At 41.3% G+C, this 21,235-nt stretch overlaps 1 protein-coding gene across 1 annotated transcript in view; it reads left to right on the top strand.

The window, feature by feature from the left end:
* The window catches only part of atp9b (ATPase phospholipid transporting 9B), a 59,049-nt gene extending 41,972 nt beyond the window's left edge, over positions 1 to 17,077 (top strand). The window contains exons 17-29 of the mRNA XM_052471901.1: positions 2,141 to 2,233; positions 3,065 to 3,148; positions 3,413 to 3,583; positions 3,814 to 3,912; positions 4,034 to 4,123; positions 6,518 to 6,662; positions 7,024 to 7,088; positions 7,249 to 7,404; positions 7,490 to 7,554; positions 7,708 to 7,816; positions 7,981 to 8,038; positions 12,921 to 13,124; positions 14,029 to 17,077. Coding sequence (XP_052327861.1) covers positions 2,141 to 2,233; positions 3,065 to 3,148; positions 3,413 to 3,583; positions 3,814 to 3,912; positions 4,034 to 4,123; positions 6,518 to 6,662; positions 7,024 to 7,088; positions 7,249 to 7,404; positions 7,490 to 7,554; positions 7,708 to 7,816; positions 7,981 to 8,038; positions 12,921 to 13,124; positions 14,029 to 14,165 — 1,476 coding nt within the window. The 3' untranslated portion in view covers positions 14,166 to 17,077. The remainder of the gene's footprint in view (positions 1 to 2,140; positions 2,234 to 3,064; positions 3,149 to 3,412; positions 3,584 to 3,813; positions 3,913 to 4,033; positions 4,124 to 6,517; positions 6,663 to 7,023; positions 7,089 to 7,248; positions 7,405 to 7,489; positions 7,555 to 7,707; positions 7,817 to 7,980; positions 8,039 to 12,920; positions 13,125 to 14,028) is intronic.
* The last annotated feature ends 4,158 nt before the right edge of the window (positions 17,078 to 21,235 follow it).

The following is a 21,235-nucleotide window of genomic DNA, read 5'->3' as shown; positions in this document are numbered from 1 at the left end:
ACCCCTACCTTGTCACAACACAACTGATTGGCTCAAATGCATTAAGAAGGAAAAAAATTCCACAAATTAACTTTTAACAATTAACATCTGTTAATTGAAATGCATTCCATGTGACTACCTCATGAAGCTGGTTGAGAGAATGCCAAGCGTGGGCCAAATACATTAAAACTCAGTTTTTCACAATTCCTGACATTTAATCCTAGTAAGAATTCCCTGTCTTAGGTCAGTTAGGATCACCACTTTATTTTAAGAATGTGAAATGTCAGTAAATAAATTCTTCTCTCTACTATTATAATCTTTTATTTCTTTCGTCACATTCTCAGTGGGTCAGAAGTTTACATACACTCAAATAGTATTTGGTAGCATTGCCTTTAAATTGTTTAACTTGGGTCAAAGACTTCGGGTCGCCTTCCAGAAGCTTCCCACAATAAGTTGGGTAAATTTTGGCCCATTCCTCCTGTCAGAGATGGTGTAACTGAGTCCGGTTTGTAGGCCTTCTTGCTCGCACACACTTTCTCAGTTCTGCCCACACATTTTCTATAGGGTCGAGGTCAGGGCTTTGTGATGGCCACTCCAATACCTTGACTTTGTTGTCCTTTGCCATTTTGCCACAACTTTGGAAGTATACTTGGGTTCATTGACCATTTGGAAGACCCATTTGCGAGCAAGCTTTAACTTCCTGACTGATGTCTTGAGATGTTGCTTCAATATATCCACCTAATTTTCCTACCTCCAGATGCCATCTATTTTGTGAAGTGCACCAGTCCCTCCTGCAGCAAAGCACCCCACAACGGGATGCTGCCACCCCCGTGCTTCACGGTTGGGATGGTGTTCTTCTGCTTGCAAGCCTCCCTCTTTTTCCTCCAAACATAACAATGGTCATTATGGCCAAACAGTTCTATTTTTGTTTCATCAGACCAGAGGACATTTCTACAAAAAGTACGATCTTTGTCCCCATGTGCAGTTGCAAACCGTAGTCTGTCTTGTTTTATGGCGGTTTTGGAGCAGTGGCTTCTTCCTTGCTGAGTGGCTTTTCAGGTTATGTCGATATAGGACTTGTTTTACTGTGGATATAGATACTTTTGTACCTGTTACCTCCAGCATCTTCACAGGGTGCTTTGTTGTTTGCTGTTGTTCTGGGATTGATTTATACTTTTTGCATCAAAGTACGTTCATCTCTAGGAGACCACGTCTCCTTCCTGAACTGTATGATGGCTGCTTGGTCCCATGGTGTTTATACTTGCGTACTATATTTTGTACAGATGAACGTGGCACCTTCAGGTGTTTGGAAATTGCTCCCAAGGATGAACCAGACTTGTGGAGGTCTACACATTTGTTTTCTGAGTTTTGGGCTGATTTCGATTTGATTTTCCCATGATGTCAAGCAAAGAGGCACTGAGTTTGAAGGTAGGCCTTGAACTACATCGACAGGTACACCTCCAATTGACTCAAATTATGTCAATTAGCTTCTAACGCCATGTCATTATTTTTAGGAATTTTCCAAGCTGTTTAAAGACACAGTCAACTTAGTGTATTTAAACTTCTGACCCGCTGGAATTGTGACACAGTGAATTTTAAGTGAAATAATCTGTCCGTAAACATTTGCCAAAACTATAGTTTGTTAACAAGAAATTTGTGGAGTGGTTGAAAAATGAGTTTTAATGACTCCAACCTAAGTGTATTTAAACTTCAGACTTCAACTGTATTTGGACTTTTTTGGTTGCTACATGATTCCATATGTGTTATTTCATAGTTCTGATATCTTCACTATTATTCTACAATGTAGAACATTTTAAAAAATAAAGAAAAACTCTTGAATGAGTTGGTGTGTCCAAACTTTTCACTGGTACTGTGTGTGTGTGTGTGTGTGTGTGTGTGTGTGTGTGTGTGTGTGTGTGTGTGTGTGTGTGTTAGTCAGTCCTGGGTTTAAATACTATTTAAAATCATTTCAGAGACTTAAGCTGTGCTTGGTTGAGCTTTCCTGCTCTAATGGAACCCGTAGAAAAGTCAGAATGGTACAAACCCCATCTAGACATGTTAACAAAAATTATATTTGAATTCAGGTCTGGTGTTCGTACTATATGTACTGGAATGTTTTTCATATGATTATACATCTACATTTTCTCTCATTCTGCTCTAGGAGGAGACCACAGGTGACATCACGTTTTATATGAAGGGTGCTGATGTTGCCATGGCGAGTATCGTGCAGTACAATGATTGGCTGGAGGAGGAGGTAAGGCTTCCATCCAGATTGTTGTACGTATGAACAAAATGTATCGAACACATGCAGGGTAATTACCTCTGTTGTTAACCAGGACATTCATTCATCACAAGATCAACAGGCCCTCCCATGACTGGGTGTGCAATACTGTATGTTCATAATTGTATTGGCAATATTGAGTCATTTAGGACCAGGGGCTGTTTTTGATTTAATTAGTGACCAACATGAAGTGGATTCCTTTCCTAGGAGGCATTAATGTATGCGTCCCAAATTGCACCCTATTCCCTATTTAGTGCACTATTTTTGACCAGGCCGTTGGTTTAATATAATACACTATATAGGGAGTAAGGTGCCATTTGGGACGCATCCAGTATGTCATATTCCTAACAATGGTGTTAATGATGTTCCATTGACTGTAATATCCCGTAGACTGTCCAAGCAGTGGTGCTATATGGGTACCATGTCAATAAGCAATCAGCGCGTCACTTTCAGCCCATTGGCGTTTCATATAAAACAATAAATTGTGGTTTTGTGTCCTCTGAACTTTCTCCCGAGGCGACGTTATTCCCCATTGATTTCTGTCTTTGTTGGTTGACTGTACGTGCTGTTCTGATGCAGCTGACTCTCAATTAGATGAAATGATCTATCCCTGTACTGTATGCTATTCAGCATATGTTAAACCTACTGTATGCCATATGAAATTTGTTGAAACATAGTGTTTGTTTAATAAATATGTATCTGACTGGACTATACAGAGTAAGTTTGTCTCTACAAATGTTCAGTAATTTCTGGTTTTATCATATTACATCACTCTTTCCTAACTATCCCCTCTTTTGTTCTCAGTGTGGGAACATGGCCAGGGAAGGGCTTCGGACCCTGGTGGTGGCTAAGAAATCTCTGTCTGAAGAGCAGTATACAGACTTTGAGGTGCAAAACATAATGTTCCTCCTTAATTAATGTCCTGCTGAATTGAAAATAATCTTCAAACTGAATGAGCTGCCAACTTGCCCTCATTCCACTTATTTCCTATTTCCTCTTTTGCCCGATGCGCTACACACTTTTGCAACGGTTATTTATTTCTCTCTGATTTTCTCCCTTTGACTGGATTTCTACCTCCCTATCTCTTTCATTATCACTTCCTTTCTCATCTCTGCCTCCCTCAATGACTGACTATCTTTCCCTCTTGTGTAGAACCGTTACAACCAGGCCAAGCTGAGTATCCATGACCGGGCGCTGAAGGTGTCAGCAGTGGTAGAGAGTCTGGAGAGGGAGATGGAGCTTCTGTGTTTGACTGGGGTTGAGGACCAACTACAGGCTGACGTCAGGCCAACCCTGGAGCTCCTCAGAAACGCTGGGATCAAGGTGTGAGACCACACTATTCTTCTGTGTTTTACTACACCTGCGAACTTGTTAAATGTTGGCTGCATTTATATTGCGCTGTCCTTTCCACGTACAGTATAATGTTAGCTGTGAAAAATACGTATTCCATGTCATACCAGAATCTGACGAGTCCTTGTATAATATGAAATACGGTAAAATGGTGCTTTTAATGCTGTCACTGATTCCATGTCATGGTTTTGTTATCTCTTCAGATATGGATGCTTACCGGGGATAAGCTGGAGACAGCTACTTGTATCGCTAAAAGCTCCCATTTGGTGTCCAGAAGCCAAGATATTCATGTATTCAGATCGGTACGCTTCTCTTTCTTTTTCATCTTAAGATAATAATCTGTCACTTGATGAGTGTTAAAGGGATGAAGAAATGGTCCTGTACCTGTCCTTCCACTAATTGTATTGCCCGGCTCTCGAGCAGGTCTCCACCAGAGGAGAGGCCCATCTGGAGCTCAATGCCTTCAGAAGGAAACACGACTGTGCTCTGGTCATCTCTGGAGACTCCTTGGAGGTACTAGAGCACAAACACTTCTCACAGACTTCTCAAAGCAGATTGTAATGTAGATGCAGCCAAAAAAACACAAACTGAGTGGTTTGAGCCCTGAATGCTGATTAGCTACCAGCCGTGGTACAGTGAGGGAAAAAAGTACTTGATCCCCTGCTAATTTTGTACGTTTGCCCACTGACAAAGTAATGATCAGTCTATCATTTTAATGGTAGGTTTATTTGAACAGTGAGAGACAGAATAACAACAAAAAAATCCTGAAAAATGCATGTCAAAAATGTTAAAAAATTGATTTGCATTTGAGGGAAATACCATGACTTGGTGGCAAAACCCTTGTTGGCAATCACAGAGATCAGACATTTCTTGTAGTTGGCCACCAGGTTTGCACACATCTCAGGAGGGATTTTGTCCCACTCCTCTTTGCAGATCTTCTCCAAGTCATTAAGGTTTCGAGGCTGACGTTTGGCAACTCGAACCTTCAGCGCCCTCCACAGATTTTCTATGGGATTAGGCCACTCCAGGACCTTAATGTGCTTCTTCTTGAGCTCCTTTGTTGCCTTGGCCGTGTGTTTTGGGTCATTGTCATGCTGGAATACCCATTTTCAATACCCTGGCTAAGGGAAGGAGGTTCTCACCCAATATTTGACGGTACATGTCCATCGTCCCTTTGATGCGGTGAAGTTGTCCTGTCCCCTTAGCAGGAAAAACACCCCCAAAGCATAATGTTTCCACCTCCACATGTTTGACGGTGTGGTTGGTGTTCTTGGGGTCATAGGCAGCATTCCTCCTCCTCCTCCAAACACTGCGAGTTGAGTTGATGCCAAAGAGCCTCATTTTGGTCTCATCTGACCAAAACACTTTCACCCAGTTGTCCTCTGAATCATTCAGATATTCATTGGCAAACTTCAGACGGGCGTGTATATGTGCTTTCTTGAGCAGGGGGACCTTGCAGGCGCTGCAGGATTTCAGTCCTTCACGGCGTAGTGCGTTACCAATTGTTTTCTTGGTGACTATGGTCCCAGCTGCCTTGAGATCATTGACAAGATCCTCCCGTGTAGTTCTGGGCTGATTCCTCACCGTTCTCATGATCATTGCAAATACACAAGGTGAGATCTTGGATGGAGCCCCAGGCTGAGGGAGATTGACAGTTATTTTGTGTTTCTTCCATTTGCGAATAATCGCACCAACTGTTGTCACCTTCTCACCAAGCTGCTTGGCGATTGTCTTGTAGCCCATTCCAGCCTTGTGTAGCTCTACAATCTTGTCCCTGACATCCTTGGAGAGCTCTTTGGTCTTGGCCATGGTGGAGAGTTTGGAACCTGATTGATTGCTTCTGTGGACAGGTGTCTTTTATACAGGTAACACGCTGAGATTAGGAGCACTCCCTTTAAGTGTGCTCCTAATCTCAGCTCGTTACCTGTATAAAAGACACCTGGAAGCCAGAAATCTCTCTGATTGAGAGGGGTCAAATACTTATTTCCCTCATTAAAATGCAAATCAATTTATAACATTTTTGACATACATTTTTCTGGATTTGTTTGTTGTTATTCTGTCTCTCACTGTTCAAATAAACCATTCCATTAAAATGATAGACTGATAATTTCTTTGTCAGTGGCAAACGTACAAAATCAGCAGGGGATCAAATACTTTTCTCCCTCACTGTATATCAGACCGTATACTACTGGTATGATAAAATATGTATTTTTACTGCTCTAATTACATTGGTAACCAGTTTATAATAGCAATAAGACACCTCTGGGATTTATGGTATATGGCCAATATACCACGGCTAAGGGCTGTATCCAGGCACTATGCGTTGTGCAGAAGAACAGCCCTTGGCTGAACACCCTCTCTGGCCTTGTTGCTTAATTATAACACCATTGATTGACAGGGCGACAGGTAGCCTAGTGGTTAGAGTGTTGGACTAGTGACCGAAAGGTTGCTGGATATAATCCTTGAGCTGACAAGGTAAAAATCCGTCGTTCTGCCCCTGAACAAGGCAGTTAACCCACTGTTCCTAGGCCGTCATTGTAAATAAGAATTTGTTCTTAACTGACTTAAGTAGTTAAATAAAAGGTATAAAAAATAATGATAATGGATCTGAAGAGATGGTACAGTAAATACTTCATTATGTAAATGTGCTTGTGTGGGTCCGGATGTGTTTGCATTTTCCAAATCGATATGTTTCTCTTCCCACAGGTGTGTCTGCGGTACTATGAGCATGAGTTTGTGGAGCTGGCGTGTCAGTATGTTTCTCTTCCCACAGGTGTGTCTTCGGTACTATGAGCATGAGTTTGTGGAGCTGGCGTGTCAGTATGTTTCTCTTCCCACAGGTGTGTCTGCGGTACTATGAGCATGAGTTTGTGGAGCTGGCGTGTCAGTATGTTTCTCTTCCCACAGGTGTGTCTGCGGTACTATGAGCATGAGTTTGTGGAGCTGGCGTGTCAGTGTCCAGCAGTAGTCTGCTGTCGCTGCTCCCCCACTCAGAAAGCCCAGATTGTCCACCTTCTCAAGCAGCACACAGCCAACAGAACCTGTGCCATAGGTGAGCCCCTTTGCACCCTGGGCCAGACCCAGATGCATAACAACTAACCACTCTCATCCTTTGTATCAGACACAACTGCTACAATGATCTGTGTACAATGAATGCCAAATGATTAAACAAGTCAATTGTAGAAAATTCCTACCAGTAATATACCTCACTAATTGAAAAAGAAGCAACTAGACCCAGTACGAGAAGGTACACACACCTATTATGTCCACAAGATGGCAATCAAACAGCACAAGCATGATTGTTAACATTGTTCTGTCATCATCCTGGGGCGTAAGCCTTATTTCCATATGGCTCTTTTACTTAATATTATTGAGCCTGTGGCTGATGTGTGGTCCTCTCTTGTCTCTCCCAGGTGATGGAGGTAACGATGTCAGTATGATCCAGGCAGCAGACTGTGGCATCGGCATTGAAGGAAAGGTAAACAACCCATATCACTCCTCTTATCCTATCCACATATTATAACGTTAAATAGTCAAATCAAATGCTAAACCTGTTATGGGTGCCGTATTGATTCGGTTATGATGGGGGTGTGTCCTTCCGTAGAGTAACATTACACACTTATGCTCTCCCCATGCAGGAGGGGAAGCAGGCATCCCTGGCGGCAGATTTCTCCATCACTCAGTTTAAGCACATTGGCCGGCTGCTCATGGTCCACGGCAGGAACAGCTACAAGCGTTCAGCAGCCCTGGGCCAGTTTGTCATGCACCGAGGCATGATCATATCAACCATGCAGGTAACATACCTGAACATGTTTATGTTACTAGTACTGAATATGGAAGGACTTGAATGAAATGTGTCTCATCTCTCCCTCTTTGCAGGCAGTGTTTTCCTCCATTTTCTACTTTGCATCAGTCCCTTTGTACCAGGGTTTTCTCATGGTTGGGTATGTGGTTGTCTATATTTCTACTGTAATTGTTTCCATTGGTGCGTACAGTATGTGCATGCATCTAAACATGAGGTGGTGAGACCCTTTCTATTGATGCACTGGTCCAGTGTTCTGTATTACCTCAGTCCTGTGTTCTCCCCTTCTGTGCAGGTATTCTACCATCTACACAATGTTCCCTGTATTTTCCCTGGTGCTGGACCAGGACGTGAAGCCAGAGATGGCCCTGCTGTACCCTGAGCTTTACAAAGACCTTACCAAGGTAAAATGGCAACCTTTCCTATATAATACAGGCTGATGGGGAATGGATGGTCAATTTACTCTATTTTCATTAAGGGTTTAACAGGTTAAAGTGAATTCAAAAGTTGTAGTTTGACAGGAATTAGATTATGATGTCTGCAATTCTGTATTTTTCTCTTCTTCTAGGGTCGTTCCTTATCTTTCAAGACTTTTCTCATTTGGGTGTTGATCAGTATTTACCAAGGTAAGAGAATTGACAGGATACTGCAGTTTTCTGAGTTAGATTTCCAGGTGTACAGTTCTAACGATGGATACTAACACACAGGGGAGGGTGCTACTAAACATGATGGACATTATGAAGATGATGGATACTAACACACAGGGGAGGGTGCTTCTAAACATGATGGATATTATGAAGATGATGGATACTAACACACAGGGGAGGGTGCTTCTAAACATGATGGACATTATGAAGATGATGGATACTAACACACAGGGGAGGGTGCTACTAAACATGATGGACATTATGAAGATGATGGATACTAACACACAGGGGAGGGTGCTTCTAAACATGATGGACATTATGAAGATGATGGATACTAACACACAGGGGAGGGTGCTTCTAAACATGATGGACATTATGAAGATGATGGATACATGATGGATATTACACTAACACACAGGGGAGGGTGCTTCTAAACATAATGGATATTATGAAGATGATGGATACTAACACACAGGGGAGGGTGCTTCTAAACATGATGGATATGTATGAAGATGATGGATACTAACACACAGGGGAGGGTGCTTCTAAACATGATGGATATTATGAAGATGATGGATACTAACACACAGGGGAGGGTGCTTCTAAACATAATGGATATTATGAAGATGATGGATACTAACACACAGGGGAGGGTGCTTCTAAACATAATGGATATTATGAAGATGATGGATACTAACACACAGGGGAGGGTGCTTCTAAACATGATGGACATTATGAAGATGATGGATACTAACACACAGGGGAGGGTGCTTCTAAACATGATGGATATTATGAAGATGATGGATACTAACATACAGGGGAGGGTGCTTCTAAACATAATGGACATTATGAAGATGATGGATATTAACACACAGGGGAGGGTGTTTCTAAACATGATGGATATTATGAAGATGATGGATACTAACACACAGGGGAGGGTGCTTCTAAACATGATGGATATTATGAAGATGATGGATACTAACACACAGGGGAGGGTGCTTCTAAACATGATGGATATTATGAAGATGATGGATACTAACACACAGGGGAGGGTGCTTCTAAACATGATGGATATTATGAAGATGATGGATACTAACACACAGGGGAGGGTGCTTCTAAACATGATGGATATTATGAAGATGATGGATACTAACACACAGGGGAGGGTGTTTCTAAACATGATGGATATATGAAGATGATGAAGAGGGTGCTTCTAAACATGATGGATATTATGAAGATGGATACTAACACACAGGGGACTAAACATAATGGATATGATATCAACACACAGGGATGAAGATGATGGATACTAACATACAGGGGAGGGTGCTTCTAAACATGATGGATATTATGAAGATGATGGATACTAACATACAGGGAGGGTATTAAACATGATGGATATTATGAAGATGATGGATACTAACACACAGGGGAGGGTGCACTAAACATGATGGATGAAGATGATGGATACTAACACACAGGGGATGGATATTATGAAGTGCTGGATACTAACATAAACATGATGGATATTATGAAGATGATGGATACTAACACTAAACATGGATATTATGAAGATGATGGATACTAACATACAGGGGAGGGTGCTTCTAAACATGATGGATATTATGAAGATGATGGATACTAACAACACTAAACATGGGAATGAAGATGATGCTTGCTTCTAAAAACATGATGGATATGAATGAAGATGATGGATAAACATACAGGGATGGCTTCTAAACATTATGGAAGATGATGGATACTAACACACAGGGGAGGGTGCTTCTAAACATGATGGATATTATGAAGATGATGGATACTAACACACAGGGAGGGTGCTTCTAAACATGATGGACATTATGAAGATGATGGATACTAACACACAACACACAGATGGGAGGAGGGTGCTTCTAAACATGATGGACATTATGAAGATGATGGATACTAACACACAGGGAGGGTGCTTCTAAAACATGATATTATGGATATTATGATGGATATTATGAAGATGATGGATACTAACACACAGGGAGGGTGCTTCTAAACATGATGGATATTATGAAGATGATGGATACTAACACACAGGGATTCTAAACATGATGGATATTATGAAGATGATGGATACTAACACACAGGGAGGGTGCTTCTAAACATGATGGATATGAATGAAGATGATGGATACTAACTAAACATAAACATGATGGATATTATGAAGATGATGGATACTAACATACAGGGGAGGGTGCTTCTAAACATGATGGATATTATGAAGATGATGGATACTAACACACAGGGAGGGTGCTTCTAAACATGATGGATATTATGAAGATGATGGATACTAACACTAAACAGGGAGGGTGCTTCTAAACATGATGGATATTATGAAGATGATGGATACTAACACACAGGGGAGGGTGCTTCTAAACATGATGGATATTATGAAGATGATGGATACTAACATACAGGGGAGGGTGCTTCTAAACATGATGGATATTATGAAGATGATGGATACTAACACACAGGGGAGGGTGTTTCTAAACATGATGGATATTATGAAGATGATGGATACTAACATACAGGGGAGGGTGCTTCTAAACATGATGGATATTATGAAGATGATGGATACTAACACACAGGGGAGGGTGCTTCTAAACATGATGGATATGAATGAAGATGATGGATACTAACATACAGGGGAGGGTGCTTCTAAACATGATGGATATTATGAAGATGATGGATACTAACATACAGGGGAGGGTGCTTCTAAACATGATGGATATTATGAAGATGATGGATACTAACACACAGGGGAGGGTGCTTCTAAACATGATGGATATGAATGAAGATGATGGATACTAACATACAGGGGAGGGTGCTTCTAAACATGATGGATATTATGAAGATGATGGATACTAACATACTCTAAACATGATGGACATTATGAAGATGATGGATACTAACACACAGGGGAGGGTGTTTCTAAACATGATGGATATTATGAAGATGATGGATACTAACATACAGGGGAGGGTGCTTCTAAACATGATGGATATTATGAAGATGATGGATACTAACACACAGGGGAGGGTGCTTCTAAACATGATGGATATTATGAAGATGATGGATACTAACACACAGGGGAGGGTGCTTCTAAACATGATGGATATGAATGAAGATGATGGATACTAACATACAGGGGAGGGTGCTTCTAAACATGATGGATATTAATGAAGATGATGGATACTAACATACAGGGGAGGGTGCTTCTAAACATGATGGACATTATGAAGATGATGGATACTAACACACAGGGGAGGGTGTTTCTAAACATGATGGATATTATGAAGATGATGGATACTAACATACAGGGGAGGGTGCTTCTAAACATGATGGATATTATGAAGATGATGGATACTAACATACAGGGGAGGGTGCTTCTAAACATGATGTATATTATGAAGATGATGGATACTAACATACAGGGGAGGGTGCTTCTAAACATGATGGATATGAATGAAGATGATGGATACTAACATACAGGGGAGGGTGCTTCTAAACATGATGGATATGAATGAAGATGATGGATACTAACATACAGGGGAGGGTGCTTCTAAACATGATGGACATTATGAAGATGATGGATACTAACATACAGGGGAGGGTGCTTCTAAACATGATGGATATGAATGAAGATGATGGATACTAACATACAGGGGAGGGTGCTTCTAAACATGATGGATATTAATGAAGATGATGGATACTAACATACAGGGGAGGGTGCTTCTAAACATTATGGATATTATGAAGATGTTGGCCAGGTGCACAACTCTTATATCCAAATGATCCATCCGCACAGTAAGGCAGCTCTTCTGAATGCAACCTGAACGAAGCGCAGCTTAAACACCTTTTATTACTGACCGTCCAGGCACCACACTTATATTTCATCATTTTTACTATGTGCGATACCGTCAGTCCCCTGGCTCCCTGACTCTCAGACAGTCCTGTTTCTCAGTAGCTTAGGTTTCCAAGCATCATCTGCAGTTACACGCAGGCTTTTGTCTGTCCAGTAAATCGATATTTCTGTAATCGCTAAGCCATGCAGCGTATTGAGAAAGATCTATGTTCTCACTGGAGCGTCACTTCCTGACAGCTCTCGTTTTTTAATTAAAGGTCTATTACCAAAGTCCAATGAAAAACAGGGAGATATGAGGGGGGGAGAAAAAATATCAGGCCACTATCATCGGTTTTAATTTATTACAGAGTTTAACTCCCAGGAATGTATGTAGACTGTATGGAAAAGGCAATTATGTGATCAGTAATAGGCCATTAAGCTCAATTTGCGCCGTGTTATAATTAAATAAAAGGCTATCAAAATACAGTAGGCACCACTATAGAATTGATGAATGAGTGTCAAGCTACAGTACTCAGTGGTTTACCTGGTTGGTTTTTGGATACACTTGGACCTATTGTCTGTTTGCCCTCATAAATACTGTAATTGAGTCAGATCCTGTGTCTTAAGACTTACTTGAATCCTAATACATATTTTGAATAACAGACTTTCAGTGAGCAATGGGGATCAAAGTAACTTAAGAAGTAAACCAAAACAAAGGCCTAATGTACTTGTCATATTTGGTTCCCTAAAAGAATAAGCTGGTACATTTTATGTTAGGTCTTATTGTTATTAACTAGAAACAAGTTGATTCTAGTTGATGACTAGAATTCATTCTAGTTGATCATTCTCTAGTTTCTTTCTCAAGCTGGTTAACCTGTCGGTTAGCGGAAACCCACGCCAACAGCCAATGAAGTTAACCTGTTACTCAACCAGTACTACGTCACTAACACTTCTTTGTGGCGCCCCCAGGTGGCATCCTGATGTACGGCGGACTGGTGTTGTTTGAGTCTGAGTTTGTGCACGTGGTGGCCATCTCCTTCACTGCGCTGATCCTCACCGAGCTGCTCATGGTGGCGCTCAACATCCGTACCTGGCACTGGCTCATGGTGCTAGCAGAGTTCCTCAGTCTGGGCTGCTACATAGCCTCGCTTGCCTTCCTCAATGAGTACTTCGGTAAGCAAATGTTGTTTACCTGAGGGGGGAAAAACAACTCAATTAAATGTTATTTATCCCCTTAGGGCCAAAGTTTAAAAAAAAAAAAAAAATTTGATGCTGTTTGCTATTCTGCTGATAAGTGTTGAGGGAAAATTATTTGATGTTGCTCTTTGCTTTTTGTTATGTGGAGGGCAGTTTTTTAACACTTTAATCTTGTAGTGGAACAGTCTCACCCTTTGCACTACAGCTTGTATGTTTTAGTTTGATGCACTTATGTTTGCGTTAACCCAATTAAACCTTGGAGGTCTGTGCTTTGTTTGTGTCTGCCATCTTTTCTCTCCCTCTCCCCTTCTCCCTCGCTCGCTCCTGTATTACTTTCCCTGTTTTTTTTTCTCTCTCATGCACTCATTTGGTCTCTCTCTCTCTCTCTCTCTCTCTCTGCTGCTCATCCTCTCTTTTGCTACTGTATGTGTCCTTGGGACAGGCATAGGCAGAGTGTCCTTTGGAGCATTTCTGGGTAGGTGTGCAGCACTGGAAACACTACCTCTTCTCTTCCACTTCCTTTTCACACTCTCCTCTCATCACTGTCTTTGACCGTGCTGTGACTGCTCAGCACTGTTCACGTTCCTTTAGTGACCAGACTCTGACCATGTCTTTTGCAGCCATATTTGATGTGACGTATTGAGCATATTTTCCTGCTACTTATATTGTTTTACCATTCCACTCAGTCATGTCTCATTCCAGGCATGTGTGCAAAAGCTCTTTTTAAACAGATGGCATGGATCCATAATTATCAACCAAATCTTTTGAATAAAGTGATAATAAATGAATGTATATCAACATGTTAGTGCCTTGCACATATTGTATGTGCTGTTATTTGGACAGATTTCTAACCTGTGTTTGTTTTTTTTTTATATCCCAGACCTGGGCTTCATCACGACACCGGCCTTCCTTTGGAAGGTGTCAGTGATCACCGTCGTCAGCTGTCTCCCTCTCTATATCATCAAATACCTGAAGCGCAAGTTCTCACCACCCAGCTACTCCAAGCTGTCCTCATGAGCCATTTTAAGCTCTATCCTGCTCACACAACTCCCCTAATTATCTTTCTCGTGCTCTCTATGATTCCAACCTTTCTTTTCAGCGCTTTTTGAACTGGTCCACAGTGATTGACAGACGGGGAACCTAAAGAGGTCACTAGAAGCAACAACATGAGTAGAGTATTGTATGGATTCATGTCACTGGAATGTGGTAATACTTGTGAAGACAGCGCCACACAAATGCTAAAAAGGGACAGGGAAGGGGTAAAAACAGAACAAATAACCCTTTGAGGCACTGGACGGGAAGGCTCGGGTCAATTTGCCTTCTGCACTTCCAACCCAATTGCTTCAAGTGTCTTTTTTGAATTTTTATAACTCGATGACTATGGTTTCCGCGTTGAACTTTTTGTATATGTAGTTCTGCATTAAAAGGTGTTTTATTCAACTTTATTCATCTCTGTGCTGAGTAGAGATACCAGTATGATGGTTTAATTTGTGATTTACAACTTTGATTCCTACTCACTTAACGCGTGCACAATTTTACTACTGTACCCTGACGCTTAACTGTACTTACAATAACGGTCAGGGTTTTTCTTTCTTTTACTTTTTTCAACATTGTAGAATAATAGTGAAGACATCAAAACTATTAAATAACACATATGGAATCATGTAGTAACAAATATATTTCTCTATTCGATATTCTTCAAATAGCCAGATTTGCACACTTTTGGCATTCTCTCAACCAGCTTCACCTGGAATGCTGTTCCAACAGTCTTTGAGTTCCCAAATGCTGAGCACTTGTTGGCTGCTTTTCCTTCACTCTGCTGTCCGACTCATCCCAAACCATCTTAATTTGGTTGAGGTCGGGGGATTGCCAGGTCATCTGATGCAGCATTTCATCACTCTCCTTCTTGGCAAAATAGTGCTTACACAGCCTTGGAGGTGTGTTGGGTCATTGTCCTGTTGAAAAACAAATGATAGTGGCACTAAGCGCAAACCAGATGGGATGGCGTATCACTGCAGAATGCTGTGGTAGCCATGCTGGTTAGATGTGCCTTGAATTCTAAATAAATCACAGACAGTATCACCAGTAAAGCACCCCCACACCATCACACCTCCTCCTCCGTGCGTCACGGTGGGAAATACACATGCGGAGATCATCCGTTCACCCACACCGTTGAGATGTCTGTTACTTGAACTCTGTGAAGCTTTTATTTGGGCTGCAGTTTCTGAGACTGGTGACTATAAGGAACTTATCCTCTGCAGCAGAACTAACTCTGAAATGTTCCGCGTTGACAGACCTTCACGTCTTAAAGTAATGATGGACTGTATTTTCTCTAGTCTTATTTGAGTTGTTCTTGCCATCATATGGACTTTGTTTTTTGCCAAATAGGGCTATCTTCTGTAAACCCCCCTACCTTGTCACAGCACAACTGATTGGCTCAAATGCATTAAGAAGGAAAGAATTCAACAATTTTATAATTCAAAACTTTTAACAAGGCACACCTGTTTATTGAAATGCATTCCAGGCGACTACCTCATGAAGCTGGTTGAGAGAATGCTAAGAATTTTTGGATTTGGATTTGTTTAACACTTTTTTGGTTACTAGATGATTCCTTATGTGTTATTTCATAGTTTTGATGTCTTCAATATTATTCTACAATGTAGAAAATAGTAAAAATAAAGAACAACCGTTGAATGAGTAGGTGTTCTAAACCTTTTAACCGGTAGTGTACTTAGGGAAAACGTACATTAACCAAAATAAGCTACATTTTGCAAATGATTTGTTCTGGGAACAACACCCAACTGACTTTGGATGTTCTCTCTTTGTACAATAAGTCCTTTACATTTCCAGATGCTGAATATCATATCAAATATCTTCATGAATTCCTGAGAGTAGAAACCAGCACTCCATAGTTAATTCGATTTAGGCAATTGTATTCCTTGCATCCTGGCCTTGAACACAGTGTATTACGCTATCGGGATGTGTATTTGTCATTGGCTGCCAGCCCTGGTTGCTGGACATGCCAGTTTGCGTTTGTGCCTCATTGTTTGATTGTTGCGTTTTGAAAATGTCTCTCATAGCTCTGATTTGTCAATCACAGGATTAGATAGACTAGCTAGAGTATTCTGTTTCTTATTTGAAAGATCTCCTGGGCCAGCAGCTTGACCACAAGGGATATATATACCTAGCTGTAACCACTCTCTTCTGACAATATTTCACAATGACCACTGTTCTTTCTCAATCTTAAACAACCACAGAATATTAAGGCTGTAGTTTTGTAGGCATCCTCTTGACAATTACTAATATGACAGTATCTCTATTAACCTCTGATCATGTCTTCTGGGCTTGAGATGAAGCTGACTTCACCCTGCTATGGATGCAAAGACGAAACCTGACAGCGGTTTGGGGGAATGAGTTTTATCATTCTTGCCATGTGAGTGTGTGTGTGTTTTAGTTAGATATAAATGCCTAGTCCAAACACAATTGAATACATGTATCACGATGCTCACACTGATCTATTTTCCTGATTTGTCTTTGTATGTACAGTAAGTGTTGTATATTTCTCTGTGGAAGAGGTTGCCATGTTTTTGTATCCCATTTGAGTTGAACTCAGGTAAATCATTCCTGTATGTCCTGAATAGAATTGTGGCAACCATACTGTACACTGCAACGCTGTATGAGACAGACTGGGCTGTTGTGTTTATTTATGAGTGAAGTATGGACATGGCTGTCATTGTAATACAAATATATATTTTTTAAGTTAACTTGATCCCAATTGTCTAACAATGTGTTTTCTGTTGATATTTATGCTCTGTTTGTATGGCGTTAATCAGGTTTAATCTGTCGAGGACTTGCATTCTACGTCATAGACTGCAATTTATGGTATTACTATTGATTAATGAGCAATAAATTGACATTTTAACAAATAATTGCTTCATATGGTGTGATTGCTTAACAACCGTAAGGTCCTTTACTACTTTAGCCCATAGAAACGCATTCGTGAATGGCTAAAAAGACAGCCGGAAAGAAAGTAGATCAGAATCAGTGGTGACCATCATTGAGTCCCACCTGTTTTGAGCCCTACATTTTTATTAACAAAATAAATGATCTATATATATTTTTTGGGAGTGGGGTCTTGACAATTTTGCATGTTATTTTGGCATTAATACTTGTCACACATGAAGTTTGCAAACAATGTAAAAAATATATATCATTGAGTTAATAAAGCTGCATACAAACACGGTCTCTTTTTTGCTTACTTGAGTAAGTCAGCTCCAAAATGCAGGTGTTTCAGCCTAGCTCAGTGCTTTCTGTGGTGGTGGGGCAAGCCAGCAGAAAATAGGAGCATTGCGCTGTGATTGGCTCAGTGTTCTGTCACTTATGGGGACACTACGTCACAGGCCAAGTCTAAGTCCTTAGTAAGGGTAGACATCGAACATTTAAGCCCTTTGGGTCCTGCCATAGATTACATACACTCAATTAGTATTTGGTTGCTTTGCCTTTAAATTGCTTAACTAGGGTCCATTTGGAAGACCCATTTGCGACCAAGTTTTAACTTCCTGACTGATGTCTTGATGTTGCTTCAATATTAATTTTCCATCCTCATGATGCCATCTAGTTTGTGAAGTGCACCAGTCCCTCCTGCAGCAAAGCACCCCCACAACATGATGCTGCCACCCCCGTGCTTCACGGTTGGGATGGTGTTCTTCGGCTTGCATGCCCCTCCCTTTTTCCTCAAAACATATCAATGGTCATTATGGCCAAACAGTTCTATTTTTGTTTCATCAGACCAGAGGACATATCTCCAAAAAGTACAATATTTGTCCCCATGTGCAGTTGCAAACCGGTTTTGGAGCAGTGGCTTCTTTCTTGCTGAGTGGCCTTTCAGGTTGTCGATATAGACTCATTTTTTACTGTGGATACAGATACTTATGTACCGGTTTCCTCCAGCACCTTCACAAGGTCCTTTGCTGTTGTTCTGGGATTGATCATCTCTAGGAGACAGAACACATCTCCTTCCTGAGCGCTATGACGGCTGTGTGGTCCCATGGTGTTTATACTTGCATACTATTGTTTGTACAGATGAACGTGGTACCTTCAGGCGTTTGGAAATTGCTCCCAAGGATGAACCAGACTTGTGAAGGTCTACAATTTTTTTCTGAGGTCTTTGCTGATTTATTTTGATTTTTCCCATGATTTCAAGCAAAGATGCACTGCGTTTGAAGGTAGGCCTTGAAATACATCCACAGGTACACCTCCAATTATGTTAATTAGCCTGTCAGAAGCTTCTAAATCCATGACATCATTTGCTGGAATTTTCCAAGCTGTTTAAAGGCACAGTCAACTTGATGTGTGTAACTTCTGCCCCACTGGAATTGTGATGCAGTGAATTTTAAGTGAAATAATCTGTCCGTAAACAATTGTTGGAAAAATTACTTGTGGGGGTGTGCTTTGGCACAAAGTAGATGCCCTAACCAACTTGCCAAAACTATAGTTTGTTAACAAGAAATGTGTGGAGTGGTTGAATGTTGACTTTTAATGACTCCAACCTAAGTGTATGTAAACTTCCGACTTCAACTGTACATGATCCTAGGGGCATTGGCAAACACAATGTAAGTAACTTAATTTATGTGCCCCTAATTGCACGAATACCTCTGTTTATCCTACAGTTATTGTATGCAGTAATCATTAGCCTATGAACCAGAGTTAGACTGTTTGCACTGAGGCGGTGTGCCCTAGTAGGAAGACCACTTTGTGCAGCTCACCCTGCACTATCAGCTCCAATACATGAGTACGTCTACTTCAGATAAGCTTCCCAGTAAAGCATTAAAAACAACCAAGCAAAAGAAAAGTGCTAAAAATAGGTCATATTATCATAACCCGGAGGATGCAGATGACATTCATATTCTATCTCTGAAACATCACTTAGATAATACATTTGATGATACAGTGGTAGCAATATCCGGTTATAACATCTACCAAAAAATACAGAAATGTCAACGGTGGGCAGTGTTGCGGTCTATATTCAGAACCACATTCCTGTAAATCTTAGAGACGATCTAATGTTAAATGCTGTTGGAAGTAATATGGCTACAGGTTCATCTGGTCTGGCCCAGGAGTGTGAAGGTGAACGGAAAGGCACTGAAGTAACGAACTGCCTTTGCTGTCTCTGCCTGGCCGTTCCCATCTGTCCACTGGGATTTTCTGTCTCAATCCCTATTACGGGGGCTGAGTCATTGGCTTACTGGTGTTCTTCCATGCCGTCCCTAGGAGGGGTGCGTCACTTGAGTGGGTTGAGTCACTGACGTGATCTTCCTGTCCGGGTTGGCGCCCCCCCTCTGGTTTGTGCCTTGGGGGAGATCTTCGTGGGCTATACTCTGCCTTGTCTCAGGGTAGTAAGTTGGTGGTTGAAGATATCCCTCTAGTGGTGTGGGAGCTGTGCTTTGGCAAAGTGGGTGGGGTTATATCCTAGGGGGGGGTCAGTCTGTTATATCTGGAGTATTTCTCCTGTCTTATCCGGTGTCCTGTGTGAATTTAAGTATGCTCTCTCTAATTCAATCTATTTTTCTCTCTCTTTCTCTCGGAGGACCTGAACCCTTGGACCATGCCTCAGGACTACATTGCCTGATGACTACTTGCTGTCCCCAGTCCACCTGGTTGTGCTGCTGTTCCAGTTTCAATTGTTCTGCCTGTGGCTATGGAACCCTGACCTGTTCACCGGTCGTGCTACCTTGTCCCAGACTTGCTGTTTTAAACTCTCTAGAGACAGCAGGTGTGGTAGAGATACTCTGAATGATCGGCTATGAAAAGCCAACTGACATTTACCCCTGAGGTGCTGACCTATTGCACCCTCAACAACCACTGTGATTATTGTTATCTGACCTTGCTGATCATCTATGAACATCTTATCTGTTATAATCTCCACCCGGCACAGCCAGAAGAGGACTGGCCACCCCTCATGGCCTGGTTCCTCTCTAGGTTTCTTCCTAGGTTCCGGCTTTTCTAGGGCCGGAACCTAGCCTCCGTGCTTCTGCACCTAGCCTCCGTGCTTCTGCACCTGTATTGCTTGTTGTTTGGGGTTTTAGGCTGGGTTGATGTAAGAAGGGCTTTATAAATACATTTGATTTGATGAGGGGAAGGTATGGAAAATAGGTCTGGCAGCCCAACTGATTGGCAAACGTACTGCAAATTTGAAAAACCATGTGGAGAAATAAAAATAAACTATACTATACTATGAAACGAGATAAATGACCTACAGAATTACAGTAAAAAGCTTTGGGGCACCTTAAATGACATTTTGGGAAAAAAGGCCAACTCTGCTCTATCATTCATTGAATCAGATGGCTCATTCATCACAAAGCCCACTGATATTGCCAAGTACTTTAATTACTGTTTCATTGGCAAGATAAGCAAATCTAGGGATGACATGCCAGCAACAAACGCTGACACTACACATCCAAGTATATCGGACCAAATTATGAAAGACAAGAACTGTACTTTTGAATTCTGTAAAGTCAGTGTGGAAGAGGTGAAAAAAGTATTGTTGTCTATCAACAATGTCAAGCCACCTGTGTCTGACAATCTGGATGGAAAATTACTGCGGATAATAACAGACGATATTGCCACTCCTATTTGCCACGTATTCAATTTAAGCCTACTAGAAAGGCCTGGAGGAGAGCTAAAGTCATTCTGCTACCAAAGAATAGTAAAGCCCCCTTTACTGGCTCAAATAGCTGACCAATCAGCCTGTTACCAACCCTTAGTAAACTTCTGGCAAAAATGGTGTTTGACCAGATACAATGCTATTTCACAGTAAACAAATTGACAACAGACTTTCAGCATGCTTATAGAGAAGGACACTCAACAAGCACAGCACTTACACAAATGAGGGATGATTGGCTGAGAGAAATTGATGATAAAATGATTGTGGGGGCTGTCTTGTTAGACTTCAGTGCAGCTTTTGACATTATCGATCATAGTCTACTGCTGGAAAAACATATGTGTTATGGCTTTACACCCCCTGCTGTAATGTGGATAAAGAGTTACTTGTCTAACAGAATACAGAGGGTGTTCTTTAATGGACGGCT

The sequence above is a fragment of the Oncorhynchus keta genome, chromosome 20, assembly GCF_023373465.1.
Source record: "Oncorhynchus keta strain PuntledgeMale-10-30-2019 chromosome 20, Oket_V2, whole genome shotgun sequence".
In the NCBI taxonomy this organism is placed as follows: domain Eukaryota; kingdom Metazoa; phylum Chordata; class Actinopteri; order Salmoniformes; family Salmonidae; genus Oncorhynchus; species Oncorhynchus keta.
The sequence above is the reverse complement of the archived record's forward strand: the minus strand, read 5'-3'. Positions and strand labels throughout refer to the sequence as shown.